The 19,597-nt window shown below is 42.5% G+C and overlaps 1 protein-coding gene across 14 annotated transcripts in view; it reads left to right on the top strand.

Moving 5' to 3' along the window:
• CELF2 (CUGBP Elav-like family member 2) overlaps nucleotides 1-19,597 on the top strand; it is a 561,996-nt gene that overhangs the window by 478,564 nt on the left and 63,835 nt on the right. For all 14 annotated transcript variants that reach the window (XM_063323650.1, XM_063323640.1, XM_063323637.1 and 11 more), the window contains 2 exons: nucleotides 5,607-5,655; nucleotides 14,172-14,306. In XM_063323650.1, coding sequence (XP_063179720.1) covers nucleotides 5,607-5,655; nucleotides 14,172-14,306 — 184 coding nt within the window. The remainder of the gene's footprint in view (nucleotides 1-5,606; nucleotides 5,656-14,171; nucleotides 14,307-19,597) is intronic.

Raw genomic sequence — 19,597 nt, 5'->3', positions numbered from 1 at the left:
TCATTTAATCCTTTTGCAGTTTATTTGGTTTGGTTGTTACCCAAGTAACCCAAGTTCTTCAAATTCACCCTTTCCTTGGGGGAAGCTTTAGCTCAATTTTGTGTTGTGTTTCCCGGCAATGTGGTCTGCAAGGGTGACAGGTAAGGGACAAACTGAGCTGGGGCATGGCTAGAAACTTATAGCCATGGCTGACGACAGGGAAGAGAGGAAGGGGACAGGTCTAAAGAGGGCTGAGAGCCCTAGAAATCTGCTCATGGCTTTAAAGGGTTGCAGCAAGATGATGAGAGGAACGGTAAGGAGTGAGGAGTCATGGATAACGTCCTCCACACACACACCCTAGACTCCCATGATGTAAAGGCGTGCTGTGCTTAACTTTAGAGGACTTTTGGGAGGTGGCCTTTGGCTGACGTGCTGAGCTGGGTGAAGGCACGGGCAGGTTTATGTGCATTTGGGATCCTTTCTTGATGAGTGGTTTTCTTTCCTCAAGGCAGAAGGAATAGTAGGAGCGAGGCACGTGCAGTCTGCGGTGGCAGGAACGGAGAATAAAAGCTGCTAATAGATGTACTAATCATGTATGAAGGTGGTTTTCTGCAGTGGACCATAAAATAATGATTTTTCATAGTCTAATTACATGGCCAGAGTTTAGGAGGTGCTGAGGGCACCTGAATTTCACAGACTCAACACAGCTGCAGCAAATTGAGCCCATCAGCTCCTTCATCTTCACTGAAAGGCATTTCCTGCTTTTTAATCACCCAAGTCCTCTGTAAGATAAACATCCTCACATATATAACAAAATACCTCTTATTTAACCAGCCAATACAGATCATTTAGAGTGTTGGCTGCCTCAGCCTACAAACCTTGCTTCATTCGCAGAAATTACTGCTCGCGGGAAGTCTTTAGCCTACCTACAACATCTGAATGCCCATTTCTCTTCAGGAAATGGATGGAAAGCAGGTGCCCAAAAGCCTTTCCACCAAGTATGCTGACAGCTCTGAAATGAGATTTAAGCAATCGCTGGTGACGCAGCATTGACTTGGAGCGTGCCAATCCCATGCTCGGCCATGCCTGGAGACGGTTCTTCCCCATTCACCCCTAGCGCTCCAGGCTTAAGATTACACCTGATTTGAAGCGTCCCCTGACTAAACAAAACAAGCCGTAAGCTGATGGAGTCGTGCAATGTGCAAGCACACAATAGTAATCACAGCTAATGACTCTGCTAAATGCTAGGCTGCACGCACCTCCTTGTTTGGTGTTTGTTTTGTATACAGAAGGTAACATCGACTGAATAACGAGGATGCCAAGTTACAGATGGGGTTGTGGAAACGTATTTGACAGCCGATTAGAGTAATCTGACAGAAATGATGACTTAATCACCACGACAGACTCCAAATTCCCAGATAGAATTCCACCCAGGTTAATCTAATTTCCTTGCAATATTTTTGCCAGAAATAGACTCTTAGCCGGCTTGCTTTCTCCCGTGCAGATGTCACATGGCTTTGACAAGAATGTAAATAGGTAGCGTTATTATTGTCAAAAAGATGACTTTGAGGTTCTAAAGCTGGAGAGGACGCGCGCCTGCGAGAGGTGTTTGGGTTTCTTGACTGTGGTTTTTTTCTCTAATGAAGTGATATTTACATACAGTGGGATGTACTCAGGAAAAAGAGGGGGAAAAAAAGCTATGACTAGTCCATTGTAATTCTAGGCCATGGCTCGGTCCTGCTGCTGCCCTCAACATAACCAGTGGCCAGATTCCCATTGATTTCAGGGGGATTTTCAGGATTGCATGTTTGACAACCGTTTCTTTTCCTTTTTGCTTCCCGTGGACCACATCAGCACCCCTGCTTGGGATGCGCCCGAGGAGAAGCGGTGATGTGCTTGGCCCCGGGCTTCGCGTGGCCTCCGTGACAGCGCAGGCGGGGGACGGAGCCCCCGCTTTGCTGCCAGCGCTGCCACAAGGCACCGCGCCGCCTTGGGCAACAGCCATTTCCCTGCTCTCGGCGGTAAAACAGTGGCGATGGCGTGTTCTGAGACCTCTGGCTAGCGAGCGTGTATAGGAAAGGTGGGTCGTGCCGTGACTGGCTGCACAGCTGCATCCCCAAGAGCTCTCTCAAATATTGCCAAGGAGAGGTTATTCCTTACAGCCCATTCTCCATTCTGGGTTCGATATCCCCATGCACGGTGCTCGCCGGGGGAAGCTGCCCACACTCAGAAAGAACTTGCCTGGGAGCTGCGTCGTTCTTTGCTACTGAAGGGCCTGAGCACAGCATGATGTTAACGTCTATAAATTATTTACTGCAGTTACTTTTCTCACTCTTGCCTATTTATTAATTGCAACAGAGCATTCATAAATACTGCATTTTCATAAGCAAAGGTTTCTTCAAGCATGGAAGAAAATGTTTCCTGTTTTTCTGTGTGACAACATGACATACTGAGAAATCACTTACCTTGAGATCCATAAGTGTATGGCTTTGTGATGTATAGCTACAATAACAGCTTTCTGATAAGACATGAAATCCTTCATTTCAGTAGATGACATGATTCTAGTGGGTGGCATCTAATTTGAAACAGGTTTATATCATCTATAATCTTTTGGAGGGCCTCGGAAAGCGCAGCTATTTTATTATTTTATAGCCTGCAGTTATACAAGCAAGATATAAACCGCACAGATTATTTTCTCTTTTGCTTGTTGTAGAGTGAAAGGATAGTACCTATTTAGCCTTTGTCTCTGCCCCTTTAATTTTCTTATTCACTGCACACTTCTTTGAGATTCATTCTTTTCTTTTCCTTTTTACACTTACTTTTAAATATTTTATGGGTAGAGAGCTTATAATATGTATTGTCACGGCAGTTGTCTCTAGAGGTCAGCAATGAGTTTAATAATGAGATGCGAACCAGTGACTCTGTAAAACCCATTTCAGGTTATAAATGGCATGTTTTATTGAATCTAGTGTTAAAGGTTGTTAACGTATCAATTGGTGATGGTCAGGGTTAAACAAGCTTCAACACGAGCCCTCTCATGTTAGGAAACTGTCAGTAACGTATTTTTCCACCTTCCTCTTCGCCGAAGCCATGTTTGTGTATCGCATCCATTTTACCATGGGTATTCTGTGGTTTAAAGCCTCCAAGCCTGATCTGAATCTTTTATTAGTTTTGCGCCGATATGATTTTGTTAAGCAGAACGGCATCGCTCCTGACTTCGGCTGGCCGGTGCGAAGAGAATTTAGACCACGAGTTTTTCAGCAGGAACCTTTGAAATCAAGTCAAAACCCAGTTGAAGCATCTTGTTAAATCTTTGCCTCTTGCTTTGCCAACATAACAGGTTACCGAATTAATGAACTTGGGGTAATTATGCATAACAGAAGAGGATGATTTCTGATGTGGTAGCTGTGTTTGTCAGGTAACACTGATCTTTATATTGTGACTGTGGGACATGAGTTTGGTCTAAAGTTGGCTTCTCTGGATCAGGGAGTTTGAAAAATGAAAGTGTTTTTAACATCGTTAGAATTACCTTTCTTCAAAATATCTCCACTCGGGAACATATAAATGCAGCTAGATAGAGCGATAGATGGGGCCCTTCCAACTTGAGATATTCTGTGATTCTCTGTCTACATAAGGTCTGGATTCCTGTTGGGTTTTTCTTCTATAACCTGCATATTCCCAAGTTTACAATACTCAATTTTCTTTCCTCTGTTTTCGCACCACTCCGTTGCTCCGCAGAGACGTCAATACCTGCAACGGGCTCATGGAGCAAGTTACACCTTTTTTCGTCTTTCACTTTTTGCTTGCTGAGTGGACATGCTGCATCACATTCCCATGAATTTAAAGTCTCCTGCAGTGCCCAATGTATTGTTGATGCCAGGATAAATGTTAAGCGCTAGTTAAGGAAGATAGAGTACAATAGAAGTTCCCTTTTTTCTATAAATTAGATCGAATAAGAGTGGTAGCAGACAAGTGCTGGGCTATTAAAGTCCATTTGGGAAACAAATGATTCAAAGAGAACAGAATTGTTAAAATTGAAGCCAATTTATGCATCCTGGTGACTACATCTACCTTGTGGCTTTGCCTTTTCCTTGGGGCACAGTGGGGAGTTCTGCAAGCGGTACAAGGAATGCATTGATTTGCAGGGCCAGGGAGCCTTCTGGACTTTGAGTAAATCTCACAGAAACATTCACAGCAATATTTTATATTTTCTAAGGAATCTAGCAACTGTATCCCTGGAGGTTAAATGACTCCACCAAAAGCAATGCAGATTCGGTTTGCTGTGCTGCTTTGAAAGCACATTCGATATGAGTGCATGGATGTTCTCCTGCGCAGCTCTTTTTGTTTCCCAAAGTTTGCCATAAGAGTCTTTTATAAAAAAAAAAAAATAATGGAATCGCCTCTGACATTTTCAGGCAATACTTGGCTCTGCTGCACTGAGAAATGATACAAAAGCAAAAAAGAGCATAGAATTTTTTTTTTTATACGCTCACGTGAAATGGTGAGGAATTGCTGAGGAGAGAAAAGGCAGCGGCCCTGCTGCTGCCGGAAGGTTTGTGCAGTCAAATCCCAGCAATTCTGCAGAAAGAAAATAAAGGTAGGGTTTTTTTGCAAGCTTAAACATCTCCCGCATTGAAACTGAATGTGAGGTTGGTTCTGACGGCTTTTTGAGAAGCTGTAACAAAATTTCCCTGAATCCATCGCAGTGGGTGGCTATAACCAATGCCCAGTGGAAATGCCACGCGCTCTGGTCAGAGGGAGCTCTACTGTTGTGGTGAAACAACAGAAAACCCTGTCTGTAAAAAAATTTTGTTGGAGTTATCAAGAATCCAGCGTGAGGAGAGCAGCGTTTAGTGCTGAAAGCTGAGGACCTACCGTACGGAGTGTGCCACGGTGGGATGCCGTGTGGTGTACGGCGTAGCGTGCTGCACACAGGCACCGGGTTTGTTTGCCGTAAGGGCGAGATGAATGGAGGAAGAGGTTGAGAAGGAAAAAGTATTCGGAGATTTTATGGAAGCCCAGATTGTGCCGTGTTGTGATGAAAACTTTATGAATGAATGTATAATATATTCTAAGAAAGAAAAAAAAAAAGATGAGATACTAAACAGTTATAGGAAGCTATTATAGGAAGCACGAGTCTCTTCCTCTCCAGTCCTGAAAGAATCAGCACATGTTTTTTTAATTACAAGCAAAGTTCATTTGTCAAACTCAACTCCGCTGAGTATGTTTGAAATGCTTGCGAGCTCTTAAATTACTTGAAAATTCCATCTCGGTTTTGGCAGTGGTTGTGCTTAAGGAAAAAAGTTGGTAAAACAGAAACCAAGCATGCCGTAAACTAATGAGGGCTGTAACTTTAGAGGTCTTCTGAAACTAGATACAGCAAATTAAAGTTTTATATGAGTCCTGTGGGCCCAGTGATCTATTTTTTTTAATCTTCTTGGTTATAAAATGCTCCTTTACCATTTTATTTTTTCTTAAAAGCCTATAATATAGTGTTATTTTGAATGTATATAATTTCAACATGTTTAATATTAATCATGTATCTTTTTAGCCCTTCATTAAAAACATGATTCTTGATTTTTTATGACTATCCAACCTGCCTTACTCTTTCTCATTTTTGTTTTTAGATGCATCATCCTATTCAGATGAAACCCGCAGATAGTGAAAAGTCAAATGGTATGTGTTTAATCTATTTTTACTTAACTGTGACTCTCTCTAAACTAAAACAAACACAACATTGTGGGAGTTTTTGCTTTACTCCTCGTGTGGTGAATATGATACGAGGCGGTTTCCCTACACCTGACATGTTGGGGAAGATGTTGACCTGCTCCAAACTCCCATTTATCCTCAGCTTTAAAGAAGGAAGGAAATGTTCTGAAAAACTGTCTTCCTTGTACCTGCTGTGTGCCATGGCCTACCTCGCTACGTACGTCTTTCCGTGTGTTCTTCTAGAAGCGAGGTGATGCGGGAGCATCTGATACTGATAAGATGGAGGTTAAAATTTAATGGTGAAAAGAAAAAAGAAAAGAAACAAAAAACATTGCCGTGTTAACAAACCGTGTGAGCAGCTGATGGGCCTTAAACGTGTGCCTAAACGTCCTTTTTATAGAACGATGCTCTTCTGAATCTGAGCCAAATTTAGGTTTTAATCACACGCTTGGTTCTGAACTGGGAAACCCACCTTACAGCTCTCAGTATACTTATTCCTCTCAACGATTGTAAAATGAATGCTATAATGACAGTAATATCCATTCAGAATACTAGGGTACTGCCTAAGTGGATGTATATGACATGCAAAATAGACGGCATGCTAAATCTATTAAACATGCCAGGTTTGTATATTCAAGGAAATAAGATAATCGGATGGTAACGCAACCTGGCTGTATGTGATTCTTTAAAAATATATACATGTGTATATTTTGCCCCTTGATTTGTTCCTGTAATTTTCTAAAATATATGTTAAAGATATCATCTGCCTTCTTAGATTGCAAGAGCTTCATTTTCCCACAAGGCCCACATAATCAGAGCTGGTTCCTCCAACAGGCATCTTTGCACCTCATTAATTAGTAATCAGGGCAGAAGCCGTGCACTTAGAGATCTACATACCTGCAAATGTAAATTATGATTGGGCTCTAAATCTCTCCGCAAGGCTTTTTTAAGGCTTCTTTTTTTGCTAATTGTAGTGCATCCCATTTTCAGGCTTCTCCAAGGATTGTAAAGTTTGGAAGGAAACTAAAACTTCGCATTATGCTAGGTTTCCTATTAGGACAACTTTCAAAACAAAACTGGCCACAAGCACAGAAAATTTGAGCCGTCACCCATTTGTAAGGGAGTGGTGTTCCCTCTCTGGGGTTGAGCTTTAGCAGTGATTTGTCGCTGTCTGTGAATGCTCAGAAGAGAGGCCAAGAGTCACCTGCATGGGCAGGAGGACCAAATTTTTCAAGCGCCACTATAGTCAGGGAGATCTTCGCCGTCGGAATCCAAACTCCGCTCCCTAGCATTTATTGTGCTTGCAAAATTTTGTGAGGAAAATTTTCCCTAACAGGAACACTGGCCTGGACCTTCTGAACTAACTATAGCCTCTATGGTTTCTTCTTTCAAAGATAAATATCATCTCGAGTTCCGTGGCAAATTAGAAAAATAAGAGGCAATGGGCCAAAATCGACTCCCAAAGAGTTCGTTGTACATTGCCAGAAGTTTTTCTTCCTAAAGGAGATTGAACATATTGGCAAAGCGCTATGGGGAATCGTGCAAATTCTGTCTTGCTCTGCAAATAGCACCTGCTTGGAAAGCAGGGTACGTTGGCTCCTCGCTGCTGCTGTTAGACCGCGGTTATCTGCATGATACTCCTGTCTGCACTGTGGGAATACTCTCTTATTGCACCTACCCCTAGCATGAAAATCATGAGGGATTGGCTTTTTCTGCTTTCTTTGTATTTTGGGGAGAGCGCATTGACAGGTCAGAGGTTGCGATTGTCAAATCAAATACCTTTTTAAATTTAGACTCCTGGAGGGTACTTCTGGTAGGCATGTTCTGGGAGTGGTGAACTCTTCTTTTTTAATGGCTGGGGAACAGAAGGCAAACTAATGCCATGATGATGGTAACAACACTACGAGTCCTCGGAAAGACAGGGTGTAGGCTTTGGATCCGTGGAGGAGGTGAAAGTTTGCGAGCAGCTTGGAGAGCCAAAAAAAGAAAGAACAGCAACATGGGGGATGCGGAGGCCTGTTTGGCACGTGTTTCCCATATGCTTCAGGCTATCCATCTGAGGAGGTATATTATCTGTGCCAACAGCAAATTGTAAACTACCTCTTCAACCAGATTGGTAAGTTCAAAGGGGGAAAGAAAGCAGGCATACCAAGGCATCTCGGTTTTCATCATCCGTGGTGTTTGAGCTTTTGAGGAATGCTTGAAACCCTTTGATTTCTGAGTAGTGGGAGGATGCCACTACATTTTATAGGTAAAGTGGTGTTTCTCAGGTTTCAAAGAGGTTAAAGAAGTTCTCTTGGTCAAAATTTCCAGGTAGCTTGTGGAAAGATACGTAGGAGAGGCTGAACACCCGTTACAATTTTTCTAAGCTTGCACGTGTTTGTGAAGGCTTGAGAGACCTGATAGGTTTCACAGGGAGAAAGGAGAGGTCCCCTCATTCATCTTACGGAGGTTTTTAAAGAACAGTATTTGCTGTGTAGTAAGATGTCCCCTCCCCATCTTGAGTCCTTTGCAAAAAGGTTTGAATGAGCATCCAAGCCCAGGAGTACCAGGATGAAATGCTCGTCCTTCTCCATCACTGTTCCTGTCTTTAGATGTAACATCACTTCAGAAACCCGTCCCTTAGCACAAAAGGCCAAGCTTGCCTCCTAGAAACAGGGAGGTGGGTATGGAAAAGGCACCTCCTGCATGCATTTGGTGACTAAGTGCCGGGGCACTTCTGCAGGATTAGGACCTCATTAGCAACCTGAAGATCTGTTTTCTTCTGGGTAGAAACTGGGTGGTAGATTTATGCAATCGTCTCCATCCGTTCCCCGTGTACAGTAGCTCACGTGTCTGAGTCATCTCTCTGCTCCTGCAGATGAAGCAAAGCTTAATTTCTTCCGCCAAACTTTTAACAACTGGAGTTGATGGGGAAGGACTTGCCTCTAGATCTAATTAATTTGTCTACCCAGGAGACAAGGCTTTTATTGTTCAGAAATGTAACATCCCTGAAAGATTTTCAGCTGATGAATTTTGTAGTGTGTCCTGTTCTGGTCACCCCTTAGGTCCAGCTCGATCACCTTTGTATTGATAGGTGGTTTTTTTAACCTAGTTTTAACAATGTTTGTTTAAGGATGACCTGCCAGAAAAGCGTGGTTTCAAGACTAATGGCTCCACCATTCATCTCGACTGTTAATCACTCACAGTATTTGTCCGTTTAAGGATATTTTCCCTTTTTCAAGCAAAGGTAGTTCCTACACATAAATACATGCTGGACTCTTTAAGTTGTCTGTGGCCACTAACGTGCTACAATTTAGCAAATACTTAAATGTTTCTTGGATCAGGATTTGAATACAGTCCATACGTTCAGGCACATATCCTGAGGACAGGATGCTCTCAAATGGATCAAAACGTCAGGGAACATAATAAAAATCTCTATTAAAAAAAAAGGGGAGGGTGTAGCTGAGTGATCTTATAATTTATTTTTATTTATTTTATTAGCGAAAACTTGAAGAAATAATTTTGAAATTCCAACTGGCACAACTTTGCCGATTTGGAGGGAGTAATTAAATGCCATATGTTATCACTAACACATAGAAAAGTTGATAATTAATGCAGGCAGCTCCGGATCCAGGTGTGACTTTGACAGATTGTGTGCAAGGGTTTTTCACAGGTTTACAAATAGGGATAAAAAGTCTGTTTTCCCCCCTTCCCTTCTGGATGAGAGGAAAAAAAAAAACAACAAAAACATTTATACATAATTAACTATTACTTGATTTGCTCAAAAGAAAAGGCAACTTCTGGATGGAAAACGCACTCTTTAACTGACTGGACTCCTCAAAAATATATAATAAAGGGGTAGAACTGATTTTTCAGGACAGAATTTTGGGGATTTAGAAGAGAGAAAAGGAAAGTTTGTTGAATCTTCAGGGAGATTTCCCATGATTATTACAGGGTTTAGTTCTTTTGTAGCATACAGAAAATAATCTCTACTCCTTTATTCTCCTGGGCTAGCACAAGCAATCTAGTACAGCCTGCTCGTTATTGAAGCAAATTGAGTAAAGCTAAAAAATGAGACCCTTCAGGATTTTATTCTGCAAGTTGGATGTAGGGCTGTTAGAAGGCAGGAGGGTCTGGTCTGAAAGAAGCTCCCCCGGCAGAGACAGACTCCATCTCAGCTAACTTTTGATGGCTAACGTAGCGCTCTCGCTTCAAACATGATACCTAAAGGCCCGTACTAGTGCTTGCAGAGCTAGTCGTGATGGAGTTACGAGAACAACACGTCTCATCTTAGGACAGATATCTCTGCTTCATCACACAGGGTTCCTGCGTTCAGTCAAAAGATTCCCACCCCAGATCCAGCAGGCGTAGCACTGGATGTGTTGCACTAACTGCCCAGGCAACATAGCTGACACGTGGTTGTAATGTGTTTGGATGGCTGAGAGGTGAATCCCGTAATTATTTAATCAAGTTGCCATGCAGTTTCACACCTTCCTTCATGCAACTAGAGCTTCAGGCCTTTTTCACTGTGACCTTCTGGCTACTTCTGCTCCATCGATGAGGGGTACTCAGCCACTCCATCCTACTAGCTGCTTACGGATGGTTGTATCTACTTCATGTCCACAGAGTGGTACAAAACAGCCAGAAAGTACAACTAGGCCTATGAGCAAAGTCCAGAAATAATTACATCAAACACTGACCACAAAATGTTCATTGATTTTCTGGATTCTGAATTATTGAAACCTACCCCTAGTGTGGGAGAGAGAGTTACCAAGCAGCACTGAATTGCTTATGAGTTATGTGCGTGCAATTGCTGACCCTTGTGCCCTGGTATCGCTCCCCCAGCCTTCTCCTTTGCCTGCTCTCAATACCCAAAGCACTCCCAGCTTTTCCCAGTCCCTCAGAGCTCACTTATTCCTCACAACCCTGCAGCTGGAGCTCGGGACATCGACATGTTATCATGATGACCAAGTGTTGGGAGTTAGCTGGAAGGTAACAGACCTGTCCGTAGTCAGAGGAGAAGTTCCCATAAAACGGGCCATCCCGTCTTTCTGGGAGGCGTGAGATCACTTTTTGGAGGAGCTGATCTCTTGGCATTGACAACAGCTAATCAGTAACATTTTAGCTGGGACTAAGACTGGACATCTTAACTGCAGATGACTAAAGTTAGGTGAGATGGCTTTAGGCTGCCATCCTTTCTCCAAAGAGCAGCAGGTAGTGCCTTTCCCCATCTCGACGCTTTGTTGGGTCGCATGTGTTGGGCTCCTCATTTTACGGTCTAAGGGAGCAACCCAACATGCTCAGGTGAATCAGCAGGCTTGGCTGATCAAAAGGGAGGTTTGCTAACCTCTAAATACATTTGACCCATACTTCTTGCAATCCTCTGTCTATGTGATTCTCAAACCACGCCTGCATGGGCGGGTAAATATTCAGTCTAGAAAAAAAGGAGAGAAGTGGCTGACCAAAAATGCAGAAACAAATCCAGACAGACAGCCTTACGGAGGTGAAAAAGCATTCCTTTCTCTGCATGAGAATACACAGTTAAAAACTCTTTCAGCCTAATAATATCAGATGTTCTATCAGATGGAGTGAAAACATGTCATTTTGATCCTGACAATCATCCCTCTAAATGATTTTTATGCTGGGCCCCTAGCCAAAAAAAAAGAATAGCAAGTTTCTTAAGCTTCAACAGTGATCAGCACTGACTAATAGCACTGAATGCAGAGCACGTCATCATATCAATATGTTTTCTGTACTCTGAGCATTCTTTGTGAAATCTGCATTTTTAAGATGTACAGTACACGGGAGCTGGATGTTTAATTTACTATAAAATCACCCTCAAGCTGAAAACCTGCAAATCATGTTAGTTAAATGGCATATTTATAGGTTTACTAGCAAAACTGAAGAAGGCCGGTGGGGAGTTTGTCGTCTGCTACTCTTGGAAAATTAAAACAAAGCCTTCCCGTTTGCATCTCATTTCTTTTGAATCTGCATGTGAATGTCTTTGGTTTGAGTCTTTGTCCTTGCACCGAAGCAGGACCCCAGGGACCTCCTTTGGGATGGCATGGCAGGCGTTTGTCCAACTCAGCCAGCAGCTATTTTTAGGAGAGAGTTGGGATCTAGTCACCTTTAGGGTAGACCTGCACAGTATTTCAAGCCTAAAATCAACCCAAATTTAAACCAACTGGTACTACCTGACACAGAATTTCCAAAGCCAGGCTGGATGGAGCTTTGAGCAACCTGGTCTAGTGGGAGGTGGCCATGTCCATGGCAGGGGGGGTGGAACTAGATGATCTTTAAGGTCCCTTCCAACACGAACCATTCTGTGATTCTCTGAAGTTAAGAGGTTCATAACACAGAGCAGAAGGCAATGCTTGGACCCATGCTTGGCATTGATGCTTCCCCCAGCCTGACTTTGTTTTGAGGTATGGAGAAGTCCATACTTGGCAGCTCAGCTTGGTCCCTTGCCTCATACCCTTTCCTGCACCCTGGCCATAGTGTGTGGCTGTTGTCAAAGGGACAGGCTGGCCAGGGACCTTCCTCAAAGAGATTAATCAAGGCAATATAGGAATTTTAAGCAGCCAAGTTACGGGCATCCTTTCCCCAGCAAAGGTGAGTACCCAGACTCTCCTCGGGGCTGTGATCAAGGCAATTTAGTTTCACCATCCCTAAAATAATTATTAGCAGCATTAAGGCCAATTATATGTTATGAATCAGACATCAAGTTTCACCGTAGGACATAAATAAATATCCCAACTTGCAGGTCTTAATTGCAATCCCCCATATTCAGCTCCTCATCCGTACACAACTGGCTCATCCCATGCATTCATCATTGGTTAACCCTTTCTGGAGGGTTAACCTGCGTGTGGAACCTCAATTTAAAGTGGCAGTGAAAATGTTGAGTCTTGAGTAATCTCTGCTGAGGAAAACTTCTCCTGGGTGTTAAACTCATGGCAAATGTCTTGTAAGCTTGTAGAGTGAGAAGCAGCAATTGTAGGGGCTGGTCTCTGTTTCGGATTCTGAAAAATGCATGGTCTTGGTGCTTGCTTGTATAAAAGCTACAAACACTTTTTAAAGTCGGTGATTCTAAGGAAAAAAATACTTCAAACACCTCTCGTGATCAATAAACATGAACCTCTTCTTTTTATTGTTGAAATTATTAAATGCACTTCAAGTGTTGAAGTATAACACAAATAAAATCATATGAAAATAGATGCAGTTTCTTCTTCCTCAGCTGCAATTTATTCCATTTGACAAACTCGTACTAATACAGGAGAGAGAGTTGGGGAGCAAGGGAAGATTCATTATTTCTTTTTGTAAGCCCAGAAATGAAAATACTTCGTTACAAAAATAATTTGCACAATAATAGAAATAAGTGAGTGCACTGCAGAACTCTCTGGAGTAAAGCTTTCCTTCTCTCTTTGCTTCCCCGCAAACTCTGACAGTCTGCTCATTAACAGTGAATTGGATTTACATGCCATTTCAAGAGAAGAAAGCACTGGTGTATATACTGTATAATAACCACTTAGATTTTTGGTTTAATATAGATGGGAGGATGCGTTAACGTTTTAAAGTCTTTCCAGGGTGAATTAGGTTTGATGACCTATTTCATTTTTGACAAGAGTCCACAGCTTTAGTCCTGTAAATTTGAGTTTGATTAACAGGGCTGTGTGCGTCCTGCTGCAGCAGTCCAGCTTTTTCTGGGTTTGGTGACAGTGCAGGCAGGAAACATTCTACCAATAATTCAGGTAAAGAGCACCTTTTTCCATGTCTTTTTTTTTTTTTTTGCAAACTCAGCATCATTACGGATCAAAGGGTTTGACTCCGGGAGAGCATTATGCAGCCCCCTTGTTAAAGCGATGCCCTAGAATATGCCTCGTGTCCTCTTGGAGGGGAGAGGGCTGTGTCAGTCTGAAAAAAAAGCAGGAAAATTTAATGCCTTCTTTTTCCAGAGCAGTTGTTACACATCTGCCTTTCGAGTGCCATGCATTAAGTTGGCTGGAATTGAAAGCTCAGATAGGAGCCGCTCTCTCAAAACATTTCTCAGGAATATTTTTCATTAGCTCATATCATTATGCGCACAATCCCTTCTTCACCCTCACCCCGTCATGATTTCTTTCATACATGAAGGAGGTGAGGGAATTTATCTGAATTAAAATCTATGCAAAGATATCTTTAAAAGTTTCTCTAACAGAGGATGCTTTTCTCTTAGAAGCCGTGATGGGGAGGCATATGCAGAATGACTAAGGCAGCCAATTAATACGTTATACAAACAGCACGCACCACTAGAAAAAGGAGTGAGAGAAGGAAAAATGAGAGATTTGGGGTGGGGGAAGAAGGGGGGAAGGGAGGTTGTAAGTATAAAGTGTTTGCCTTAGGACTTGTCTTCAGTTACAGAGCCAGACTCACATGACTGGAGCCTGGTTTGATGTGGTAATGAAGCATTGATCACAGGAAAAAGATGAAATGGCCTTTGCTCATTCATTATTTTTATCTTCTAGCTGTGGAAGACAGAAAATTGTTCATAGGAATGGTTTCGAAGAAGTGTAATGAGAATGATATCAGGGTGATGTTTTCTCCGTTCGGCCAGATAGAAGAATGCCGAATCCTTCGGGGACCGGATGGGCTGAGCAGAGGTGAGTGTGCAGTCTGTAAAGTCTCCTTCCTTAAGTGCTAATTGGGAGCTATATGTCACAGCCAGGGTAGGCATAGCCGCTGTCTGCAGCTAGAGGTTACGCTGTAATACGTCCCACGTGATGAAGGTATCCACGTGAACTTTTCACAGTGACTGAAATTATCACCTTTTATTTCCAGTGTCAGAAAGGTCTCGGTGCCAACATATTAACTTGTGTTATCGCCCTGTTTGTCAGCTGGAAAGGTTCCTTTGCACCCTGAGAAAACACCCTCAGTTTTCTGCTCTCACAAAATCAAAGATCCTTCCCCGACCCCTTTCTGCTTTGTAGCATAAGGCCAAAAAAAAAAAAAAAAAAAAAAATTAAAAGGACTGTAAATGACTGCTTGAAGGCATACAGGGTCATGGGAACTGGCCCACGTTGTAGCACTATCATCTCCTCCATTCCTGTGTTTTCTGTAACTATATGCAAAACATAGGCCTGCTGTAACTCAGAAACAAAGAGGTTAGCTTGAACCCGAGAGCTTTGCCTGGACAAAAGTTTGTAAAAAAGAGCTTTTAGATCTCGTGCCTCTATCACAACCCAAAAAACAGGGCAGAGGTGTTTAGCAGCACCACCAAGAGTGGTCAAGCGGCTGACCTGAACTTTGGAAACAAAGTGCAGCACAGACTTCAATAGCTGGTGATCCCTTCTGAGCGCAAAAGTGCCTTTTGGGGAAAGGCCCTCTGAAAACATATTGGAAAGGAAAGTAAATGTATATTGATGACCCAGGCTGCGTATTAACTCCATGGTTTATGGACCTGAAATTATTCTCAGAGCATGAACCTTCTCAAAAAGGTTGAGTCAGGTGTGTGCTGAGTGGAAAAGAAAATAGTGATAGTCCTGTCTATCGATGGGGAAGGATGCTGTGGTACTAACCATGGCCGTTTAACAACACGGGGAGTAAAGTAGTTTTAAGTGCGGAGCTGTGAAAACATCACTTCTGTTTCTATAGAAAAAAAAAATACATAGAAAGCACAGTTTATGCATTTTATTACATTTTCAAAAGGCACAGAAAAAATAATAGTATCCATTTTGCATGTAGATATAGGTATAGATATTGTCCTTTATTTTTGCATCTACTTGTTTTCACTAGGCTACAGGATTCACAGTATTTTCTGCAACAATTTGTGCATGGGGTTTTTTGTTTTGTGTGCAGCCCAGCTTCTTTAAAATGCCTACAAATTTCAGCAGGGGAAGTTGCAGGTATTCCTGTATTTCATGGTGCTGCTTGAAAGCACTTACTGTACTACTCCTGAATAATAAGGACTCGTTGAAAAGACACTTTGACGTTACATAGGAAGCCGCAAGAAAATTACACACAGTTACGCATGTTTAGTCCGTGATCCCAAAACTTTTGGGGCTTGGATGCAGCAGTCCCTTCAGGCAAGGGGAGCCTCAGGATCCAGGGTTTTGCCTTGGGGAAGACTAGGGGAAAGGTCTAAGGTTGGTTCCTGTAGCTCGGTAATGAATGTTAACTGGTGGAGTTGAGCACTGTCATTATCTGTCTAGACCCAGAGTTGAAGCAAAACAAATATTTCTGACTTTCACTGATTTCACTTTGTAAGCAGCACCCGGAAGGGGTGATGGAAGACGTAAATGGGAAAGAAGCTAAGCAACTGATGAAACAACAAGATCTGGGCATTGGATGTTTTGAGCCCGCAAAAGATATACATGACTCCTCAGCATCACCCAACAAAGAAATGGATCTTTCCTTGGATCCATAGAAATCCCACGGCGTACTTGCTTTTATTTAACAAACATTGGGCATAGTACGAGTATAGAAAAGCTAATTATGAAATCCCACAGGATAGGTAAGGGTGGTGGGGTAGTTTTGTTCTGCCATGAACAGCAATCTCACAATAATCAGAAGCTGAGATTTTCAAGCCACGTCACCAACATATCAGGCAGGGCAGTGTCGTCTGCCGGACAGCAGAACCGTAGATACAATGTGCTGCTCTCTCCTGCTGGAGGCTGAAGATCTCAGTCCAGGTAGGTCACACACCAGTAGTCGTAGCGGAGCTGTATCCTCTCTGCCACTCGGGTTTATTTCGGTCACAATCACGACTGATATTCTATCATGCCCTCATGCATCATGCCTTGTTAAACTTGAATTGCTTTCTACACACCCATGTTCACACTTGAAAATGAGCTCAGCTGTGCCAGCCAGTTTTTCGGGCAGATGTTTATCAGCTTCACAAAACCACCACTCCATGAGAGAAGGCAAAGCGTTGGGGAAAGTGGTTGGTATTGCAGCCAAAATGAAAAGTGCTAAGGGAGATTTGCAGTGGAGGGAGCTTGGCTGAAAAAGCACAGGGTGAAAAGCCGCTTCACTAAAGCAAGAGGGAGGATTTTGCCACAAACAGTATTTGTTTTCCCAGCACCCGTCCGGATGCGCTTCCCTCCCAGCCACAGAGGGGTGAATGAAGAATAGTCACTGTCTTAGGAAAACACTGTCCTCACCGTGCCAGAGCCTTCAGGAACTCACAGTGCTCACAGCAGTGAGGTGGAAATATGGTCCAACAAACTCTCTTTGGCATCTTTTTCAGTTGCATAACCAATGCACATCGTGGTATCTCGGAATAAAAGAGCCTGAAAAGTGTATTCATTGGTATTTAGGCCATGTCTACACAACAAAAGCAACCTTACCGCTAGTAGGGTAACAGTCTGCTGTCAGCCCATAGGCAGGATGTAGGGTGGTAGCGTGCCTCATGGCTCCAGCAGCACGGAGAAATCCCATCCTGTGGCATCAAGGGAAAATGTAACACTTCGTGATGAGTGTGATGTGAGTGCTAAGATAAAGGGAGAGAGGCAGAGAGATTGAACTGGTTGTTTCTGTTGTAGTTTCTAGCCAAGAGTTGACAGAACTTTTAATAAAGTCACACCCATAGCCGTCACTACTGATAATGGACCGTCAGCATTTCTACTCCAAATTCCTATTGTCAGCTGTTTGAAACTCGTCTGTAAAACGAGGCTAAAATAATGATACAGAGCTCCAGTGGTGGAGCAGTATATTTTAAAGAAACTGAGATTTATTTTTTTTTTCCTTGAGACCTTTTTTTTCCCCCACTTTTGTTCGCTCCTGCATCTAAGAAATAATTGTTGTTTATATCTGTAACTTGTTATATTCCGGCCAGCTACAAGAAAATAGGCAGCAACCAAAAAGCATTGCCTTCCGAAGGCTCTGGGATAGTCCCTGTGAAATTAGCTGGCTGGCAGAGAGTAATTCCTAGCTGTGAAAAGTATTAAAAAATAAAAATACCGTGTTGGCTGTAGAGATAAAGAAACTAGGGACTCAACAGACACGGAGTCTGGCCTTCGCTTTAGCAGGGTTCATGGGACTATCTAAAGAAGCTTGCCACTGCCTGTACTATATTCATTATTCAAAGAGAAGGATTCAGCCTGCAGGGTTGTTTAATCCAGCACTTTTTCTGAAGAGCTAAGTATGCTTTACAAAAATTCATGATTGTGATATCATGTGCTAAGCTTCATTATCATGAAAAAGCAGAAGTGAACTGCCTCAGATGATTAAGATTTTAAATCACTTATTGTAAACGGCTTAAGGAAACTTTCAGACCTCCTGACTCCTAGCACTGTGTAATGTCTACACGACCACAGATGCCAACACAGACAGCCATGCAAGGGTAGCTGGAGTGCGCAGAAATTGCCAGAAATACCCCAGTTTGATTTGTAGCTGTGCCACTGACGTGCTGTATTGACAGTAGATGAGTTGCTCTCAAATCATCTCTCCGTTATCCCATTCCTTAAAATAAGCATAGCAATGCTCCTCTGCCTTTGTAAAATGCTTTTTTTAGATCAGTGGATCAATATCTCTGTATCACTCTAGGAATTATTACTGTCCGTAATGATGATAAAAAAAAAATCCTCTTATCCTTATCACAGGAGCGCCACACAGCAAATTATGCTGCTGTATTGCTAAGTGCAGATTTATATAACAGATACCAGAAAGAAGTCAACTGGGTTAATAGCATGCACTGAAAAACCTGCTAATAACATGTACAGACAGTTGGATATACCTTGAAAATTGTGGAAAAGCTCCAAATGCATATTCCTACATCTTCTAGGCTCCTAATTGTATGATTTTTTTAACAACACATCGCCAGGCACATGGGACAAGTGAACATTTCTGCAGACATTGATTACAGGGATTTTTTTTTTCTTGCTTCGCTTTAAGAGCAGGGTAGAAATGGCATGGAGAGATATACCGTGGTCAGGCAATTTAATTTCATGAAAATCCAGTCATAACTTTCAGATTTGGGGGGTTTCTAGGTGATTTAGTAAAAGAAAATTAGTTTTTGCATCATAATTAATTAGAGTGAAGTGTAGGCGAGGAGATTTTATGCCTGTTTGTTTTTCCTTATGGAGATTTACTGCCCCTTCATGAGCTAAAGTAACATGAAGTGCCAGCCACGGGACCAGCCCGGATTAGGGGCCATGGGAAACAAGCGTGGTGGAAGTGCTGTATTGTCAGTTGCTCTTCAGAAGCACCTCCATGCCTTATTTCTGGGGCTGTTATACGGTAACATTTTAATTTTTTCCAATCACTGTGGCACATTTAATTTTCTTTTTTTTCCCCAGTGAAACTCTTTCAAAGCCGGGAAGGAACGAACACGTCCAAGCGACTAGTGTCTCTGCCGGCCTTTACCCAGTAACTCTACATCTCAGATTTCCATTGCTGCGTCTGCGCGGCAGTCCCTCCCCAGGGGGAAATCTGAAATGAATTAATTTTGGGTGGGGTTTTTTTATACCAACAAGAGGGTCATCAAGGCACTGTTAGAGAATGTGGTCTTTGTTAGCTGTATGATTCTGGCTTGGTGTAAATTCCAGTTACTGAAGTCTGTACTTTGCAGGGTGGTTAATTGACTGCCCAATTAGAAACCCTTTGAGGGAACCATGAACTTCAGGAAATTTAAAATCTGGAATCTGTCCTCTGGTCGATAGTCAAGAGAAGTCAGTAAAGCCAAAGGGATGAGGCATTTTTACAGGACGTGCCTGTTGTTACCTTTATGTGCCTGATATCCGTAAACTAAGGAGCTTCACTGTGACTTTTTCCAAACGCTTTACTTTGGGCTGAGTTGTTGCACTTGGTCTCAGACCGGTCGTTGTGTGTCTTAAGCAATACCTAATGACAAGATGTCTGTACAATAAACAATTCAATGTCTTAATTTGTAGCTGAAATGTATTTTAACCACGAAGATTTTTGTGCGATGTCTCCATTAGAAGGCTGTTTCCCA

The sequence above is a fragment of the Chroicocephalus ridibundus genome, chromosome 1 (assembly GCF_963924245.1).
Source record: "Chroicocephalus ridibundus chromosome 1, bChrRid1.1, whole genome shotgun sequence".
NCBI classification, from domain to species: Eukaryota; Metazoa; Chordata; class Aves; order Charadriiformes; family Laridae; genus Chroicocephalus; species Chroicocephalus ridibundus.
The sequence above is the reverse complement of the archived record's forward strand: the minus strand, read 5'-3'. Positions and strand labels throughout refer to the sequence as shown.